Here is a 21093-nt window from a genome sequence, read left to right as displayed (position 1 = left end):
TAAGTAAAATTTTTTGAAAGATGAAATTCAACTGCATTACATGGCTATATCTTTTTAGTCTTCTAGATAGGATCAGTTTCTTCAGAGATCTTTTTAGATTATATAAGCCAATATAAAACCTTACTCTTGTTAAAAGGAAAAAAGAATAATAAGGCCATCAAACTGCCATCTGTCTTTCCCTTGGGGCAAAAGTTAATTTTGTGGTTATTTTAATGATGAAGCAACATTATGATCTTTCAGTGCAAAATATTAAAACTCACAGTTAAGAGCAGACACCTTCCATTCTGATCTGTGGAGCTGCTGTCAAGTGTGAAGTGAACAATGCACTGGGAACAAGGCTCATTAATAGCCTATTAATTCACTCCCTAAAATAATCATTTCTTTTGCCATTAGCAAAAATTTCTCTTTTCCCTTGACAGTTCAGCTAGTTTTTGCAAATGGGATGCTTTTAAAGAATTTTTCTCTGTTTTATAAAAGCTCTATTGCTTTTACATTGCACCATTTGAACAACAAGAAGCATTAATTATGCTCTTGGGTAGAGGGTGGCTTCAGCTGTAGGTTAATTTTGAAACTTTTGACATTTCAGTGTACAGCCTGGCACACTGAACTACATCTGTGTCATTATAAATGGAATGCTCCTTGTCTCATAATTAATTTTGGTCTGATGATCCTTATATTGTAATGGCAGCAGCATCACCACCCCAACATGCCTTCTACCACAAATTTCATAGCTATGGTAGGGGAAGGTAAGAAGAAAGAACATGCAAAGTGCCTTCAGAGAACAAAAAATAAACATATTGTCCAGTTCAAATATTTCTTTGATCACTGTTGCATTTAAAAAGTCCTGTGTAAACATGCAGCACTAATACAGAAGAATTCTGAGAAGCAAATACTTACCTTGAAACACTGGAATTAGGATTTGTTAGGATTGTTTTGGCAAAGTCTCAAGGCTGTTGACATTAAGTGTCACAGATAAAGAGAGCCAAAACTAAGAATCGCCAATTCTCTTTGCTATAAGAGAAACAAGACGCTGCGAATGGTTGCAGAGTAATGAACGGCTGCTATTAAGTGGAGCAATCCCCCTGGCAGCTTATTATGCTAGGAGGTTAAACAAATGTACTACTCCAATCCAGTTGCTTAATTCACAGCACACAGCAGCACCGATAACACAGTCTACACGTTTCCTATTCGTATTTCCCAATTATGGAATAGAATCTAAAGGATTTCCTTTCCGGTTTTGTGAGAAAAAGAATCCAAATCTTCCTAACATTCTGTCTGAACAAACTGGGGCTGACTTAAAGTGAAAGGAGGAAGAGATTGTATGGAGCAAGAAGCATCATGTTTTATTTATCCTTTTTTCCAGGTCAAAGGAAAAGGTTTTGTTAAATTTACATTCTGAGAAATGTACCTAATTGCATTAAGCATGAGAGCATTCGTGCTTAATAAGCTCAATTCTTTAAAGTCAAAAAATACTCTGATACATTAGGAATTTGCAGGACACTAAATTCCAGGCTGTTATCATTATTTCTTTCACCTCTAATTCCCCCAAAATTAATAGTAGTTAGGGGAAAAACATAGCAATAACAAACCTGCTTCAGTCCCAAGCTTGGACTTGAATTCCTAGGGATGGATATTAAATTATTCTTACTTTCAGTCACTAAGTAGTCACAACATGCTCAGTGCAATAGTAACAAAAGTGAAACCTGTGCTGTTACACCCAACCCCTCTTCCACAAATTTGACATGCTTTTAAAGAGAAATAAATAGTCACTTGCCACTGAGATGGAAGAGTTGTCATTAATAAAGGCTAGGACAAATGTGTTGGGGCAAAATACCCAAGAATACCACCTACAGCAGACTGAGTTCAACTGATCTCTCTGTTAACCCTATAGTAACAGCAGCACTGGCATATCAGAGCCCAGAAGTTCATATGCATCAAGTTCCAGAAGATGACTAAGAGGTTCCACCATGAACTGTCACTATGTTAGTCTTTCATGAAGTGCCACCATTGCATATAATTGGAACAAACCAGAAGCCTCTCTCAGAGTGCTCTCAAGAGTGCTCCTTGGATGGCATGAAATATTTTCTAGGATTTCCCTGTTTCAAGTACTTTATGACGTTTAAGACAAACAGAGCTTTTGAACTAAGAATCTGGGACTTACTGTGAATCAAAAAGAACAATATAAAAATCAGTGTTATAGCACTATCCGAAGTTTCCACATGCTCACACCTGGATTACTATTTCTGGTCACCCTGTCTCAAAAAGGATTTATCTAAACCACAAGATGTAGGGGAATGGCCGAATATATAAAGGAGCAAAGTATAGAATGGCTTCCATAAGAAACAAAAACAAACAAACGAACAAAAAATACCCCAAAAAACACACTAGAGACAAGCAATTAGAGAGATGAGTAATCACTTTTTAGCTTCAAAAAGAAATGCTTGAGAGGAAATTCAATATAGACCTACAAAATAAGGATAATATGAAGGCAGTGAATACAGAGTGATTATTCACTGGTTTTCCTAACACAAGAACAAGAAGGCATCCTACTGAATTATCAGGCAACAGACTTAAAGTAAGCAGAGGAACTTCTCATGGACAACCCAGTTGCTGCAGAATGCTGAGGAGATAAATAGTGTTAAAATGGATTCAAGAAATTCACAGAAGAAAGGTCCATGAAGAGCTGCAAAACACAATTGTTTGGGTACAATCTTCTGTTCAGAAAGTCCCTAAAGTGCTGGTTTGCAGAAGCTGCAATAGCAGATCATCAAAGAATCAGTTTTTATCTGTCTGTTTCTTATACCTTTTTCTAAGCATCTGATGTCAGCTACAGCTATAGATGAACAGAATCAGCTGTTCAGTAGTAATTTACTAATACAGTGCATTGCATATTCAGACATTTATTCTAAGCAGAAGGTGAAATAACAGCTCAAGGGGAGAAACCCTCAAAGGTTGCTAAAGACCATAACCAAACCTGTGTTTGACAGACACTGGACTTGTTGACGAGAGTCCAGAGGAGGGCCATGAAGATGATCAGAGGGCTGGGACATCTCTCCTATGAAGTCAGGCTGAGAAAACTGGGCTTGTTCAGCCTGGAGAAGAGGAGGTTCTGGGGAGACCTTAGAGAAGCTTCCAGAACCTACAGGGGACCTACAAGAAATCTGGAGAGGAACATTTTGCAAAGGAATGTAGTGATAGGACAAGGGGGAACGGCTTCAAGCCGAAAGAGGGTAGATTTAGAGTAGATATTAGGAAGAAATTCTTCATTATGAGGACGGTGAGCCACTGGAACAGGTTGCCCCAAGAAATTGTGGTGGTCCCATTCCTGGAAGTGTCCAGGGGAAGGTGTCCCTGCCATGGCAGGGTGGTTGGAACTGGATGGTCTTTAAGGTCCCTTCCAACCCAAACCATTCTACTGTTCTATGAATCTACTAACAACTGACAAGTGTCGCGGAAGAGAGAACCACGAGTGCCCAATCCAGTTAGGTTTTTAGGATGAGCGGAGGTGGTACAGAGTGTTCCACTGCCCAGGACCTAACCCAGCAGCTGGACAAGACAAGGAATCCTCCCTCCCCGAAGTAAAGGCTCTGCTCCTATCTAGAGAAAGGGTTGCACTTATGGAGTCAGAGGAGAGATGTCCATCTGGCCCTGCAACACCAATGTCTGTTCCAGCAGTAGCTGAGTCTCAAACTACAGATTTGTGCTACAGATGTACAGTAATTATGACATTTCTTCAAAGGCTAGGTACAGCCTTTAGACCTCTTGCTCATCACAGCCACAAATGACAATTAGGTACATGTAAACAAAACAGGAATTATACGCCCTTTATTACTTCTGAAAACACAATTAGGCCAAAAATATCTTATTACTCTCATCTTTGCTGCACAAAGACCTTTGCTGCACAGGACCTCTCTAGTCCTGTGAGCAGATTGATAACTCAATATCATACTACGTAAAACCAACAGGAGTACTATATCACTGCAGAAGGTTAATAACCCTTCCCACAAAATTGTTAATCTAATTGAGAACTCAGTCCTTCACACCGCAACTTAGCAATTCAATAGCTTGAATAAAATCTGTTTCCTAGAGCTTGGCATGATTCCCCAGAGAAAAACTGCAGGTATCACAAAAATTTTTCTCAGCTTTGTCCTCTGTCTTGTTGGCATTCTTACTGGAGAAGTTGGGTATTTGCCAGTCATGGAAGCAGAACAACTCCACAATCCAAAAGAGAAGTCCTGGCTACATGGGTGAAGTATACTGACAGGGGAGTGTGAAAAGAAAATTATACCCATTTTGCACAGACAGAAAACTTCCATTTCTAGTCTCCTATTCTTAAAAGGTGCTAATTAAGCCCAAAGTTAGGCTAAGTGCAGTACTTATATCAGACAATCAGTGGTCTAAGTATAGAAACAGTTATTCTGCACAAAATGTTTGATTCACAGAGAAAGAATATTTAAAGGAATACACAGAAAGACAGAAAGACTGACAAAATGTCACCACTGATATTCAAAAAAACAGTGAAACAAACCAAGCCCACACATAACCAAAATTACGTATTTTAGAGACTATACTATACACATGTATACCGAGCAGGTGGGCACAGAGAGCAATTACTCTGAACTTTAAAACAGCAGTAGTCTTGATGTCAATATTTCTGACCAAGCATTCCTTAAACTTAAAAGCACTCACATGGCATACAAGTGCCTCACACGATGGTTTAACAGCTGCATTAGTGCTTCTCTGGGATGATCTGAATAACATACTTGTGGTTTCCCCATTTATGATTAATGTTGTGATCCCAAACTATTAATAGCATCTGCTCGATGTTGCTTCACACATAAATATGATCCTGTATGCAGACAATACATCTAGTTATCAGTCAATAGTATCACATGCATACTGTAAACATGTTTTAAAACGAACGCACAGATGTTTAATTACATGAGCAATCAAGCCTTGCCCCCTCCAAAGGAAAGGAAATCACTTGGCTAATGGAAGCTTTTATTTTTTGACAGATCTTGGTAAACATATCACTAAACAGTTAATTCTGAGTTTTGCTACATCCTGGTTCACACTGCTTTCTCTTTAATGAAAGAATCTCAGCAGCCAGAGAATTACCTATTCCACTAGGAATGCTGCACACAACAAAGGCTGTCAGAGTTCAGCAGAACTGCAACACAAGGCCAAGAAGTCCAATACCAAATATTCTTCAAAGGCAGAACACAGTTCTTCTCCAAGTAGCAAAAGGTTTCTCTAGCTATTTTTTCAACCATATTTTCCAAGTGCATTCACTTTTTCCATGTCCCCCAAGAACTTGAGAGAGATTAAATGCTCTGAATTCAGACTATATGAAAGTTAAATGGACAAATACCTATACAGAAATTTTTGTCTGGAGATGAGCATGAAGATATTTATTCAGGTGAAACATAGATGAGAATGCATAGACAAACCCCTTCGTTCTTAAATAGGAACCAATCTAACCTAGATTTAATCTGATTGTCAGCAAAAGCAGTCAGACATTTTTAAACAGTATTTACAAAGAATGTATTTCAAGGGCTTCATATTTCTAATTAGCCATTGCCAGAGCTGTCAGTACATTGTGGCTTCACCCCAAACAGCTCATTACAAGAAATGTAAACAAGCAAAGATGGGGTACGGTAGCTGATGAATGTCCTCATTTCTTGCAGAGGTACCAGGCACAAGAGAATATGCTTCTCAGTACCATTAGAAAAATTTCTGGGTTTGGGGTTTTTTTTGGGTTGGTTTTTTTTTTTCCCCTACGAGTATCCTTCTCTTGCTGTCTTCTCAACTTGTACAGCAACAACTCAGCCCTTCTTCCTTTTTTCTTCCCCAAATTTTTCCATCAGACTACACTAGTCTCTCTCTCACACATCTGCTTCCTTTCCTCTTTCTGACTTTTCTTGTTTAAGCTGTTGAGAATAACCTTCCTTTACAGGTCCAGAAGACAAAGGACAGCTTCTTCAATATGCATGTAGTAAAAGCCTCTAGAGAGTTATTTAGTTAGCTAGTTAGCAATTTTCACAAATAACTTTGAGGGTGTGTCTGCATTACAAGAAAATTATGTGCTCTGGTTCATGGTCTTTCTCAGGCCTTAAATACACGTCTTCAATTTTTTCAGTCATATCCTAAAGTAAAGGTAACCCTATCATAGAAAATTTGTATAGCTTTCCTCAGCCCTGTGCTCTATCAGAGGTCAAGGAAGATTTGCTTCCTCATGTGAAATCTCAGAGCTAAAAAAGCATCATCTCAGAACGTTGTGATATAATCAGCCTGATCCAGAAAGTCCGTCACATCTACAGGGTTAAGTTAGCAATTGCAGATTTCTTTGTGGCTTCCAAACCTGATTCACATGCTGCTTCTAGACTCTCAGTAATCATTACCTTTCTATGTCTCTACAATTCCCAGAAGGATCTCAAACAACTCTCTGAATGCATATTGCATCATAAATATGTTGAGTCAACAGAGCTACATACTGAAGAATAATAAAATAACTTCCTTTTGAGGGCTGGTAAGGAAACACAAGTTCTTCCACAATATCCCATACACAAATTCCAAGAAAAAATATCCATGAAAGACTTCCACATGCTACACAACACGAGTCATGCATAGAAGTACCAAGCAGATTTGAGCAAACAGAATATGAAGTGCTGTTCGGGGTGTTTTAAACAATTTGTAAAAGGCAGCTTCTCTGTCTCAAATGCACAGATGATATCCAGAGCCAGCAAGGATCTACTGACAAAGATCAGCCCTCCTGGTTTTCTTTATGCTGCTTCTTCAACAGTTAGGCCTATTATGTGCTGAATTATTGTAGAGATACAGAAACCTATGATTTTTCTGCTTCTACATGAGCAAGGAGAAGGAGTGTGTCAGAATTATATCCCTTTCAGACACCACATCTTCAGTAATAATTAGTGGTGTTATTTCCAGGGCAACTACTTTGAAGGACGTTCCTCAGGCCTGATTTCATCAAAATCACTGACTTGTCCCCCCTCCCCAATTCCCCCAGATTAACTGCTGCTAGTATGGTAGTTAGCAAGTGCTGATAGTTAAAGCCCTAGAGATCAGGACTACACAGAATTTTCTCAGCGAAGAAATAGGTCGTCTACTTATTTACTGACTTCACACTTAAAAATCATGCCAGCCAGATCTAAACGCTCCCAGTTGCTGATCCTGGCTACAGCACAGTACAGCATAGGTTAGGCTATGACTGTCTTCCAATATCCAAAAGCCATTCTGTTGACTTTTACTATATTACAATTTTTCCAACCTGATTGCAAGTTCCAAAGCCATATCCTATTCAATATTATCAAATTATGTTTTCCCTTTAAAATATATCTTTTTAAAAAGTTCTTTATACCTTTCTCACTGGATGGAAAGATGATTGTTGCAATGTGCTCTCAGGGGAGTGACTGCTGACACTGGCTTCTTCTAGTGACTGTGACAGGGAGGGACTACCACTTTTGTCAAGAGGAATTACAGGTTTCTGGGCATCAAGTTCAGAGGAACTCTCACAGACCTAGAAATGACAATTAGGAATTTGTGTTTTCAAAATCTCAGAAAGAAAAATGGTAACAAATTCACATAAACTCACAGCATATAAAATATGACAAGACTGAGAAGACTCTAAAACTACAAAGATGTTCAAAGTAACCCTAAACAGAAAGATAAATGAACAGAGAAAGATTTTGAGATTTCTCTCAAAAAATAATGAATTAAGGAAAAAAAAAAAATCTTGATAAAGCTGCTGAAATGTACAGCTATATCAAAAGCCTAATGTCTGCCCCTACAGGTAAACCACTTTGAGAGTTATTCAAGGTAGGAACTCCACAGAATTTACACAATGGGAAGTGCCAGCCACCTTTCTGCTGCAATCCCCACCGTTTTGAATGAGTTTCAAAGCCATTTTATTGTGGAACTGTCATGGTTTAAGCCCAGCTGGTAACTCAGAACCACGCAGCCACTCGCTCACTTCCCTCCTTCTTCAGCCTTGCAGTTTGGATGTTCACCACCTGGCACTGTCCCTTTTTCAAAAGCAGGATTCTTACCAACAGAGGAAAAAGGGAGAAATTAGCCCTGCTGACAAAACTGTACCTGTAACAGCATGTATGAATATCGATTAAAATCTGAAAGGGCATGATGCAGTAGCAAAAGCAGTTACCAGTAGAATAGGAAATAACTCTCATACCAAAAAAGTGTTCTTCACTCTCTTTCCACTAGGTATTCAGAATCAAAAGGAAATCTATTTCAAGGACTCTGGGATTAAAATTTCCAGAAAAAAGAGTTTAAATGGAGAAACTACTGCAGTCCTACAGTTACCTATTCAGAAAGTAGCAATGATTATGCTTTTATTCTCCCACCTGCTGCTCATATTGCCTATTTAGAGATTCAGATCTTTGGGATCCAGGTTGCTTATGTATTGTAAAGCAAATTTTGGTTCAATCTGTATGAGGCATGGAGCCTCTGCTGAATACAAACATAGACAAGACGATATCAGAAAGTTCAACCAAATACATGAAATCTCAAAGGCGTCTCCCATTTCTGATCTTACATTGGCAAAACACAATAGGAAAGAACTTTTTGAGAACTTACTTGTGCTTCCTCTTGGATTGGTTGCTGAACTGGGGCTGGCTGCCTCACTATGTAGTTAATTTGACCAACTATGGTCTGTTGAACATGCTGAGGTGGCTTGGCTTGGTTCAGCTGCAAGCTGGGCTGTCCTTGAGCCTGCAGAAGAAGCTCCAGATCCTTCTTCATCTCCTCCAGTTCAAACTGGTGGTGCACTATGTCCAGGCTCTGCTGAATTACTTGCTTGTGGGTGTTCTCATTCTGACCTGATGGCGGCGATGCTGGTGGCAGCTGCTGCTGCTGTGGTGGCAGCTGCAAGTGGTTAGGTTTTATCTTCTGGAGATGACCAAGTTGCACTTGCACTGTTGATGTCTGCGAAGAAGCCTGGGTGCAGCATGGCTGTGGATGGCTTGTGTGTACTTGCTGAGCTTCATGCGATACTACAGCATAACCCAGGGGTGCAGTCTGCTGCAGCTGCTGGGATGGCAAATGCTTTCCCATCCTTCCAGACACACTCTCCGGCTCTGACAGCGACTGCTGTTCCAGCCCAGACTGTGTTAGCTTCATAGGCTGGCGGGCACCCCTTGGCTCTTTGTCATGTTGCTGCATGCTGTACTGCAGAGGAAAGTGCTGCTGGTGCAGTTCGGGAGGCTGTTGAAAATTTTGATGGCGGTTTATGTCTTGATGAGAAGGCAGAGCTTTGCTTGGGTGAGGTATGCTCAGGCAGCGCGAGCAACACACAGATGGAGGACACTGAATGGAAGGTGGAAACTGATGCGGCTGGCTATCCACAGGCTCCAGCTGTGATGCTGGTACACGGTGCCCATGATACAAGGAGGTCTGGAATCCTTGCGCATTTCCACAGAGTAGTACATCTGAGTGAGAAATGTGTCCACCTTCCATAGTGAAACCCCCTGGAAAAAACAGCACATTTACTCCCTCCTATGATCTTGCCAAATTTACACAATAAAAACTGTAAATGGTGGCTATTGCCATGTCTAAATTTCAAATATAAAAGATATTTAAATATCCTATCCAAACAGACCTTCAACATACTTTCAAGACAAATTTTCAAGATTTTTCAGTGATTTAAAATCATACCAAACTCTCACTGATATTAGTGGAACTTACGGTGGAATTACCAGCAAATGCTTTGAAAATTTGACCTCAACTTATTTTATTGTAACTGATGGATATAGCTTATACTTTCACTTTTTCCTAAAGTATGAGCCTATCTTCTGATCCATAAGCACTGGTACAAAAGACAGCTTCCAGGGTTGAAGTGACACAAATAAGAGACTTTTATTATGTAGGTGAGAATCATAAAAGCTAGAAATAGAAGTGACCTATGAATGGATCTTGTCTATGCTTTCAGTCAAGAAAAGTCAAGAAAAGATTATTCCTTGTAATATTCTTGATAGTGTTTTACTCCATCTAATTTTAAATATCTTAAAATGGGAAGAGAACCAATCTTTTAGATCATTGATTGGACCTCCAAACTGAATTTACTGTAAAAACCCGCTGCAGTTGGGAAATTTATAGCTGGTGGGAAACAAAGTCACTATATGCACGTTCACTATATAAATAGCATTGTAACTATTATACAGCCAACATCTTAAAGCAATCTTTGTGCCTGTTAATTGTAAGTGTCTCAAGGACTGCTCAGGTCCCTCGGGCACTAAGGTACTAAAGGATACAAAGAACACGGGCGTGACTGAGCCCAGCTGCTCCTGGGTAAGACAGAAGAAATAGCACAAGATCCACCGCGGACACGCCATTGCACCCAGGGTACTCCTTAGAGGACTGCCAGAGTGTCAGTGTTGTACAGAGTTATTGCTTGCTGGGACAGAACTTAATTTCAAATACCCTGGGCAAAGTCAAGGCTGTTTTATAGCCAGTCATGCTACATTTTAAGCAATTTCAGTTAAAAGTTATTTGGTAGTACTGCACGGGGTTTCCACTGAACAAGTAGCTGTGTTCTTACATTGTGATTCTGTAAGACCACCAAAGATTATATTTATAGAGTGTATTTCTGGGTAATATTTATAGAGCAATATTTATGTATGACTATGTCTTTTAACAGGTGAATTGATATAACTGGAGGGAAAACCAAGAAAGTTCAGTCACACTAACTTTTCTTCAGAATGTGACAAGAGGTACAAAACTGGAAGACAAGACTAAAAAGGAGTGCACTTTAGGGAAAGTACTGTATTGTCTATATCTGTCTTGTCTAGCTTTAAGCAGGTGCCTAATAAACAACAGTATATTTTTCTTACCAAAATTGGACAGTTGTTTAGTCCAGTAGGAAGAATCCCAAGTAAACCTTATCCTCAGAGGAGGGTCTGTGTCTGTGTTACAATTTGTCTCTAACAAGCGCTGGATTTGAAATACAATCTGGTGACAAGTCAAAGGACAATTATTTTATTCCCAATTATAATATCATGAAAAGCATTTTATTTGAGAAACATTAAATCCTTAAATAGTTTTCACATTACTGCACAATTTCAGTTTACTGAGAGAATAAGTATTGTTCTTACCAGTTCTTTACTGAAGAGAAATGGGATGCTGTTTTTACTGCACACTGCCCAGCTGATGAAGTTCTGCACATGTTCTACTTGTCTGCTTAAAAGCACAACACCTTGCAGTTGTTGCTCCAATTTCTGCTTCCTTTCATTGGTGATTTTCTGTTAATAATGTGAATCAGTGGAAGATAGTTGTCATTCTTCAGACACACTTAATGCATACAAACACTGGCACTACATTATGCATTATTTAGAGATGCAAACCACCTTAAACCATCAATCATAAAAAGAAAGCAAATCCTATTTAACAGATGTCTGAATTCAGGAAGATCAACGACTTTTCCAGGAGCAAACAACCTACATCACTCCAGCTCTGGTTTAACAGAATGATGTAACTCAAGAAAGCTGTCTTGTCTCTTATGATACACAACAGGAGAGACACAAGAAAATACATAAAAAGAGGGGAAGCATGCAGCTTTTCCTTAGAACAGCTTTCGAGTCTCCAGCAGTTCATGACTTAGGGACCACAAAGACAGAGGCTACATTATCACCCTCAGTGTATTTTTCTATGAATTTGTCTATTAATTTTGAACCTATGCACAATATCTTGCAGCAAAGACTTCCACACTTATTTACCACTTACGTGAAGAACTAACTGCCCTTATCTGATTTGAAACCAGGACTTCCTGATTTCATTTAATACCCCCCACATGCACTTCAATATAGCCCTATGCATGTACTTCAAGTGTATGCACAGTTGTGTTGCAGTTATAGATAACTCAAGCACTGAAATTTTGTCAAGCCGCATGAACCCTGAATTTACTTAATGCTCAATACTACTGAAATGAAAACATACTTTTCTCTTTTTTATAAAGCTACTTAGCTGAGTAGCAATATTTGAACCAAATATATAAATTCAAGGGTAGCCAGCAAGTGTTGAGTGCTTTGTCTTTCCAATATCTGCTAATATTATCAAAGACTAACTGAGAACTGGAAATTCTGATCAGATCTGTTATCAATCTTTGTGCTCAGCACATTTCAAAATAAAGTCATATAGACTTCAATTCAACATCCCAAAACTGAAGAGTCAAAACTCTTCAACAGAACAAAGAAACAGAACTCAAGGTTCTGTTACAGAAAGTAGACCAGAGGATCACTTTTGAAACAGGATGTTAAATGTCCTGCTATTGGTCTTCTACAAATCAGTCATTAAAACCAGAAGCAGGATTGTTTTGTAAGCACTCAAAAGGTGCACACATATTGTCTGTAACTGCATTAGAAAATGTGGTTAATTCATGATAGTTAAACATTTTGCCGTTCCATCCTGAGTCTTTTGTCAACCCTTGATTCTACACAAAATTCTGCAGGAAAATAAAAAAATAAAAAAAAAATTGAAAACCTAAGCAAAGGGACAATAATTCTCACAGTCTATATTCTTTCCATTGGCACTGGGATTAAATTCAATTTAGTTTAATTTCCCAAGGTATCAAAGGAGCTAGCCTTACTTACTTCGAGTTGCTCAAGAAGGATGTTTGTTCGTTTATTGATTTCATTCATCAAAACCATCTTGGCCATTTTTATCTGATTTTCTACCTTTTTGTATAAGTGTTTTACTTCAAGCAACCTATGGGTAAGAGATACACATCTCTGGATGAGCCAACATTTATTCAGAGCTTAGTAGTTATTTGTTAGAAGAACTGATCTAACTATTGACAGAGAACTCCAGTGGAAGTTATAACATTTCCTTGAAGTTCTCCCACACTTCAAACATAGAATATTTTGGGTTGGAAGGGACCTTAAAAGGCCATCTATCCCACCCCCCCTGCCATGAGCAGGGACATCTTCAGCTAGGGCAGGTTGGTCAGAGCCTCTTTCAACCTGACCTTGAATGTTTCCAGGGATAAGGCATCTACCACCTCCCTGGGTAACCTGTTCATTTTTCACCACCCTCACTGTAAAAATTTTCTTCCTTATATTTAGTTTAAATCTACCTTCTTTCGGTATAAAATCATTATCCCCTGTCCTATTGCAACACACCCTACTAAAAAGTTGTTCCCATCTTTCTTATAAGCTCCCTACAGGTATTGAAAGACCACTGTAAGGTCTCCCCAGAACCTTCTCCAGGCTAAATAAACCCAATTGTCACACTGTCCTCATAGGAGAGAGGTGCTCCATCCCTCTGCTCATTTTTGTGTCCCTCCTCTGGACCCACTCCAACAGATCCATGTCTTTTCCTGTGCTGAGGACTCCAGACGTGAATGCAGTACTTCAAGTGCGGTCTCGCCAGAGCAGATTAGAGGGGGAGAATCACCTCCCTCAGCCTGCTGGCCACACTGCTTTTGATGCAGCCCAGGATACAGTTGGCTTTCTGGGTTGAGAGTGCACATTGCCAGTGAATGTCCAGCTTTTCATCCACCAGTATCCCCAAGTCCTTCTCAGCAGGGCTGCTCTCAATCCCTTCATCTCCCAGCCTGTATTGATACCAGATGTTGCCTCTACCCAGGTGCAGGACCTTGCACTTGGCCTTGTTGAACCTCATGAGGTTCACATGGGCCCACTTCACAAGCTTGCCCAGGTCCCTCTGGATGGCATTCCATCCCTCAGGCTGTCAGCCATACCACTCAGTGGAGCTGTCTGCAAACTTGCTGCAAACACGCTCTACCCCACTATGTTGTTGATGAAAATACTAAACAGTACTGGTCCCAGAACAGACCCCTGAGAAACACCACTTGTGATTGGTACTCTTTCAAGGTGTTTCAAATGGTTTTATTAATGCAGAAGAGAGATTCAACAGCCAACATATAATCAGTAGCTGAAATCCAGTTAATATACTGAAATACTTTCATTTTATGCTACTCTTAACTGGAATTGCAGCTTCTTTTGAGGTTACTTGGAGAAATAAGGTATTTTTAAATTAGTCTTTATTTATAATCTTTTCAAATTCTAGTTCGGGAACAGCTTATACAAAGAAATCTTAACTCTGACGATTTCAGCTCTCACACACCTTGCAAGGACTATGAAATCATGTATTACAATGCCATGACCTGTCAGTACCACTTAAACATGAATTTGACATTTCTAATCTTGTTATTATTTCCTAGCCTCAAAGGAAAAAAAAAAAAAGTCTGTATTTTCTTCTGTTAACCTGCATTTAGTGCAAATATTTTAACTGATCACCCACTTTCATGAAAAAATCATGCATAGCAATTACCTGTCTTCAATCTGTTTAGCTGAAACCTGAATCCCTCTTTTTTTCTCTTCCACTTTAGTGATGACATTTTCCAGGATAACTCTCTGATTTTGCAAAGCTTCATCAAGATGTCTGAACCTGTGAAAGACATGGAAATTCTCACACTGTGGTTTTTTCTGTTGATAAGTTTAGGGGACCAACTGCCTTAATACCTCTCTGGTCATGGTCCCCTGCTTCTTTCCTACTACAAACGTTCTCTGTGACAGCTGAACTTTATCGTCCCTCACACAGGCAGGCTCATCTCACAAAATGTGTCTCAACGTACCAACAATTCCTTACATGGCTTATACACTTCCACAGGCAAGCAGCTTGCTCAAACTTTGGTAACTCTTGTGTTGTACAGTCATGATGTCTTTGATAAAGACAAACAGAAGTATTCAAACCATGCTAAGTACTGAGTTAATTTTGTGACTTTGAGAAGAATCAGAATGAACTGTATGCATGCATAGACAGTACCTGGGCAGACAATACAACTGGGAAAGTACACACCGCTGAGAGCAGTGAGAGATTCTGTGAGGGCAGTAAGCCACGTTACACTGCTTGGGCATAAGAGAACTGAACTGAGTTTGCTGTGACTTTTAAGTTTGGACTAGCCTGCAAGTTCAGGTGGCAGGAAACAAACAGTCTTTAATCTAAATTAGCTACAGTTTTAGACAAGATTATAATTAAACACTGTGTGGTACCTGTGTTCCTCATGCTCTGTCAGAAGGCAGCTATGGCATGTAAGGGTATCACAGGTTTCACAAAACAGCTTGAGCGGCTCTTGAGTGTGCACGGGGCAAAATAAGGAAAGCTCACTTGCTTCATCATCAGTTGCTGAGGAATATAAAGCAATGTTGTCATTGACAAAGATTATCATTATGGTTCAAAAAAAGACTTGCCAAACTCTCACAATTTTATTGAAAGTCTTGATGTTATTCTTAAAAGACCCTGGATCTATCTGATTGTATTAGCAGGGCTTGTTTATACTTTTTTCCTGGTTTTATACATTCTACAAAGAGCACACCAAAGGGGTTCAGGAAGAAGTCATCAAACTAAATTCCTATTTTCCTCTAAACTCTCCTGAGTTTTAAATCTCTCTCATGATTTGGGACACTTGTCTCACAAATTTGAATTACCTGGTCTGGCAAACCAGTCGACAATGCTGTATTTTAAAGTGTAGAAAACCAAATATATTGAAAAAACCTGAAGTCACAGCAGAAGGAAGAGTATCCTTTGTTCTTGAACAGTCACACGAGCAATTGTTTTTCAAATGTGTGTTTGTTGTAAATGCACTACATAAACTTCAACAGATAGGGGATATTGACATTAGGCACCAAACCGTGTTCCACTCCAAAGAGAAATGTGAGGAAGAGTGAGAATGGACAGTGGATAGGTAAAGTGGAAGCATTGCCATGCTCTAAAGAAAATATACCAAATTTCCTACTTTCTAGATTGCTATTTAAATATTTCTGAGATGATGGAGTTATTCTCTCCGATTCAATTTGCTTTCCCCTCTGCCTTCTTAACAAAATGTGCAAGAAGATAATTTGTGATAGATTAGGCCAAGATCTTTATATAACATCATGACATACTTCACAATGTTATAAATTATTTATTGCAGTATTTATGCTTTATTGCAGTATTGCATGCTTTGTTCTTCATGGAAGTTTATTGGTTTATATTATTATTGAATCAAATGCTAATAATATTATTAAAAGAGGAAATTGATCAGAGGGTCTTTTTTTCCCACTCCAATATTTTTTTCTGTTAAGGTACAAATGAAACTCACCTCAACAGCCACTTTGTTCTGACTGTACTGCAAGTATGTATTTTTGCATTCAAACCTGCAGCTGACAATGCAAATAATATGTCACCAGGCAGGTTGCACAGCCAGTGTATAACCAAGGTGGATGCTGAAGATCATTTTTTCCTCCCCTATGGGTTCAGGTATTATATCTTAAAAGAAAAATAAAAAGCCCATAATAACTACCTCCATTTCCATGAGTTGGAGAAGCCTCTCTAAGTGCTCAGCACCTGCAAAGCATGCAAGCTGTTTTTCTGAAAACTCAGGATCAATTTATCCATATTAAACTCCAATTTATAATGAGATGAGGTCTTTAAGGTCCAAGTATAATGAAGCCTAGTCACAATCTTATATAATGATTTCACCATTTTTCTCTCTCTGAAGGGTTCTTCAGCCTTTGGGTGATTGTAATCATCCCAGAGAAATCAGTTGGTTTTTTAGTACCGTGTCAGATTTAAGAGACAAGCAGATTTCAAATGCAAATTGAGGATAAAAATCAATGATATCTAATTACAACACAGACCCACAGCCTCTGCCACTTGTAATTCCCTGATTCAATTGACATGTCAGTGAGAACTGCAACTAAGCCATGGTATTCTCAACCTACTGTAACTCAGCTCAGAGCTACACTTTTCAGCTTTAAAATAAGTTGAATTCTTACAAATCAGATGCTAAACAAAGGCATAAGTCTGTTTTTAATAGGAGCAGATATCTTGACCACAACTATCCATGTCAGTGTCTTGAAAAGAACATCACTGAAGAACAGGGAAAATTCAGTTGCCCTAAATTCTGAATTAATATCATTTGAGTCACCACCTTCAACAGTATTTTCTTTATCTCAGGTGGATCTCTTGAATATTTAACAGAAAGCATTAAATCTCTGTTCCTTGATCAGTTGCTGTAAACTTTGGAAAAGCGATTACATCTTGGCTAATAGAGTCCTCCCTCACATTGCATAATTAGCAGTGACTCAAACATTGATTTTATAAGTTCATACTTAACCTTGAGAGGCTGAAAAAGATAGTAAAGAGAAAAATATTCATTTTGCGCACTGGCCTATAAATAGTTGGTACGTCAGCACCAGATCATTTACTTCTGACAAAGTTTTGGCAAATGGATTGTTTCTAGTTAATTGCAAAGCACAGATTTCCACTTAACAAGGAAAGAGTCTGTACTAATACTGAATGTCCTTTTAACAAAGTTGGGACTAAAGGAGGAAGAAGTTCTGGGTTTATGACTTCAAGCAGTTTCAGTGCTCTGCAGAACTTTGAAGTTAACAAAGTTCACTAATTCCAAGTGCTGATGCAAAGCCCTCCAGTGACAGGTTTGCTTTTCAGATATTATTCCTCCAAGGCTGCTGCTTAATCTGTTACAAGACTTTGGCATGTGTTCTCAGCACCTACTTCTCCAGTGCTCAGCAAATTCACTCCAAAAGCAGATTTCAATATTTTTGCATCTTGTGGTCACAGATCCAGAAAGTTTTCAGGAGTTTTTTTGGGTTGTCTTTAAAAAACAAAACAAAACAAACAAACAAAAAGCAATATTGAAAAAACAAACACACAAAACACAAAAAACTCCAAAAAAGCCCCACAACAACAGCAAAACAAAATAAAAACACAAACCCAAAACAAGCAAAACCAAACACAAACAAACACAAACTGTCAGGAAAAAATCAGTGTTTGAAGAACTGCAAATAGTGCAGTTTGACCCATGTGTGAACCACAGTTCACCATCTCTTCATATTCATAACAAGCAGTAATAGTCTGGCACTCACAAGAGAAGTGGAATTTTTGGTAGTACCTCTAGAAGTGGTTCAGCTAAGAAGAATACACTAGAGCAACTGTACAAGATCTAAATATTAGTGGGAAATTGGGGAAGGTGGGAAGAGATCAAAGTGATGTCCAGTTTGTGCTATTCGTCTGGTCTTATGCTTACAAAATAAGATCTGTTTTTCAATGTAGGAGTTCAGTAACAGTTTTTAATTGAACTGTGACACAGAGCATGCCCAAAACTCCTCATTCCAGTTCTCAATAAGCATGTTCAAAATTATGGAATCTTCTAACCAGCACAACCTCCCCAAGCTACCGGGTATTACAGAGCACAATGGAGGTGAACAAAATAAAGCTGTTTCCAAACAAGAATGGAGCCGTTCCCAGTAAGAACAAGCCTTCATAGTGAATCCCCTACCAGCACCATTCATTCTGTGGGCTTTACTACAGACTCACGAAGGATGAGTCGGTAGGAAAAAGAAATCAGACTACTTAAAATTTGTTTTCTTCTTTTACAGTATGGCATTTTTCTGTGTTAGCCTACTCCCGCTCCTCCCCACACCCCTGATTTCTAAATATAAATTTGAATGAAGGCCAAAGGTCTCAAAACTTTAAGAATTTGGCACTCTGCTCTGCACCATGACCTCAGGAGTCACCAGGCTAAAGGTGCTGCCTGGCAGCCAGCTCAGCCACTCAGCTGTGTGAGCTGGGTCTCTCCCAGTGGGCAGCAGATGGCCAGAAGCAAGAGGATGTGCAGAGCAAGAGGATGTGCAGAGCAAGTGGATGGGGAACTGTGACAGAGCTGCAGGCACTGCATGGCAGGGGCTGATCAGATGTGTTACACAGAACACAAAGGAAGAATAAAGAAAGGGTTCTTAGTTCTGCCACACAAGGAAGGAATTGTTTATCAAAATTAAAACAAATAGGCAAGATTCAATGCATTTGGCAGGGGGTGGGTGGGTTCTACTGTACTTCATTTCAGACCTGGGTAATCTTACAGTTTTCAGATGACAAAAGAAATTCTGGCCCTTGTAAAGCAAATAGCAAAAGATAGAAAAGTTTAAAGGTCCAAGATCAATGGAATAGAGAATCTCTTAATAGTTATAAGGGCCTACAAAGAAAGTGGGTGTTTTTCAGAAGCAGAGACTGAAGATGGCTGCTGAGTCTGAAAAGCAGAGGATATTTTATTGCCGGGGGGGCAACCTAGCATTTGCTTACTTTGAAATATCCTGAAGGGATTCCTATGTCCTAAATAAATAATATGTATATATAAATAATAAGAATTTAAAAAGCACAGGTTACATCCCAAATCATTTTTTAGATTAACTAGTCTATATATACACTACCAACATTCTTGGTTTTGTTTGGTTTTTTTTTTAGCACACAGAATTTAGGACTGAAAAATGAGAAAGCAGTTTGTGTGTGTGCAACGTTTTCTTTATACAGCACACACGAATCTACAACTAAGCCACAGGTATATTTTCTTACTGTTATTTGTTAACAATATGAGCTGGTAATTATAATCAAAGTGAAATTATTAACAGTTAGAGCCTCAAAACCAGACCTTATCTTGCCATCAACTCAAAAAGAAAACATATTTGTGCATCCAATCAGTGCATTTGAGGGAGGACTGGGGGGGCTTCAGTTTATATTATTCTCTAGAAAATACCCAGAAAAAATTTTAAATGTCATCTGTGCTTTTTCGTTATTGCTACTCTTACAGAGCTTTTTTTCTTTACGCCTTATTTGGTAATGACACATCATGTCTCAAGTGCCTCAAACTGTTTGATGTGAATACATTTGTGCCTGCTGATGTCAATATAGTGGTCACACTCAGAAACCATGTTTTTCACACCAGGCTTAGAAAAAAAAAACATCCTATAGTGATCACAGCCTTTCATTGTCTGTTACTCTTCGTCCTATACCTTGTCCATATGCACAGGAAATGCCTTACCGTAGTTTTCTGAAGGAAATTACTCAAAAGAGGACAGAAGTACTGAAAGAGCAATGCCTGTTGCTTTTGTAGCCTGCCAAACCATACCCCATCACTCAGCAGATTGAAAAGGCATGTGGAAACACATATATGCATAACTTTTCAAATACTGTGGAATGCTGATCGTGGCAATGGCCCTGAAGTTACAGAAAAATCAGATAATCTCTCATCAACATGTACATATCCTTCTGAGTCACATGCAAAAAACATGGTATCTATGACACAGAGCCTGCAACTGCCCCTTTTTCAACTGAGTAACTAATAGGAGAAGTAACAAATTTCAACGTGCATCTTCAGTACCTGTGCAGCCCTTCAGGGATAGAGACAGGAAGTGGTCTCCAGTTTCCTTGCTATGTCTGTGTTCCTCTGTGCATGAGCTGCACAACCACTTATTGCAGCTTGTACAGAGACTGTGAGCAGGTCTCTTCTCTTTACACGTGGAGCAGCTCTAAGAACAAAAAGTGCAATTAGATACAAGGATTACAAATTAGTCATACAAACTGTTAATAGAATCAAAGAATCATAGAATAGTTAAGGTTGGAAAGGACCTTAAGATCATCTAGTTCCACCCTCCCAGCCATGAGCAGGGACACCTCGCATTAAACCATGTCGCCCAAGACTCCAGCCAACCTGGCCTTGAACACCGCCAGGGATGGAGCATTCACAACTTCCTTGGGCAACCCATTCCAGTGCCTCACCACCCTCACTGTAAAGAACTTCTTCCTTAGATCTAATCTAAACTTCCCCTGTTTAAGTCTGAACCCATTCCCCCTTGACCTCTTGCTACAGTCACTGATGAAGAGTCCCTCCCCAGCATCCTTGTAGGCCCCCTTCAGATACTGGAAGGCTGCTCTGAGGTCTCCACGCAGCCTTCTCTTCTCCAGGCTGAACAGCCCCAGCTTTCTCAGCCTGTCTTCATAAGGGAGGTGCTCCAGCCCTCTTACCATCCTCGTGGCCTCCTCTGGACTTGCTCCAACAGCTCCATGACCTTTTTATGTAGAGGACACGAGAACTGTGCACAGTACTTCACGTGAGGTCTCACGAGAGCAGAGTAGAGGGGCAGGATCACCTCCTTTGACCTGCTGGTCACGCACCTTTTGATGCAGCCCAGGATATGGTTGGTTTCTGGGCTCAAGCGCACACTGAAGCCTGCTCATGTCAAGCTTCTCATCAACCACCACCCCCAA

At 39.4% G+C, this 21093-nt stretch overlaps 1 protein-coding gene across 1 annotated transcript in view; it reads right to left on the bottom strand.

Moving 5' to 3' along the window:
• TRIM66 (tripartite motif containing 66) overlaps positions 1-21093 on the bottom strand; it is a 49575-nt gene that overhangs the window by 14284 nt on the left and 14198 nt on the right. The window contains exons 3-10 of the mRNA XM_010018987.1: positions 20207-20354; positions 15042-15174; positions 14320-14436; positions 12618-12732; positions 11124-11270; positions 10863-10980; positions 8611-9500; positions 7379-7537 (exon numbers count right to left, since the gene is read on the bottom strand). Of these exons, the coding sequence (XP_010017289.1) occupies positions 7379-7537; positions 8611-9500; positions 10863-10980; positions 11124-11270; positions 12618-12732; positions 14320-14436; positions 15042-15174; positions 20207-20354 (1827 nt within the window). The remainder of the gene's footprint in view (positions 1-7378; positions 7538-8610; positions 9501-10862; positions 10981-11123; positions 11271-12617; positions 12733-14319; positions 14437-15041; positions 15175-20206; positions 20355-21093) is intronic.

Source organism: Nestor notabilis, unplaced genomic scaffold (genome assembly GCF_000696875.1).
Source record: "Nestor notabilis isolate BGI_N333 unplaced genomic scaffold, ASM69687v1 scaffold6797, whole genome shotgun sequence".
NCBI classification, from domain to species: Eukaryota; Metazoa; Chordata; class Aves; order Psittaciformes; family Psittacidae; genus Nestor; species Nestor notabilis.
Note: the sequence above shows the minus strand (reverse complement) of the source record. Positions and strands in the feature narration are given on the sequence as shown.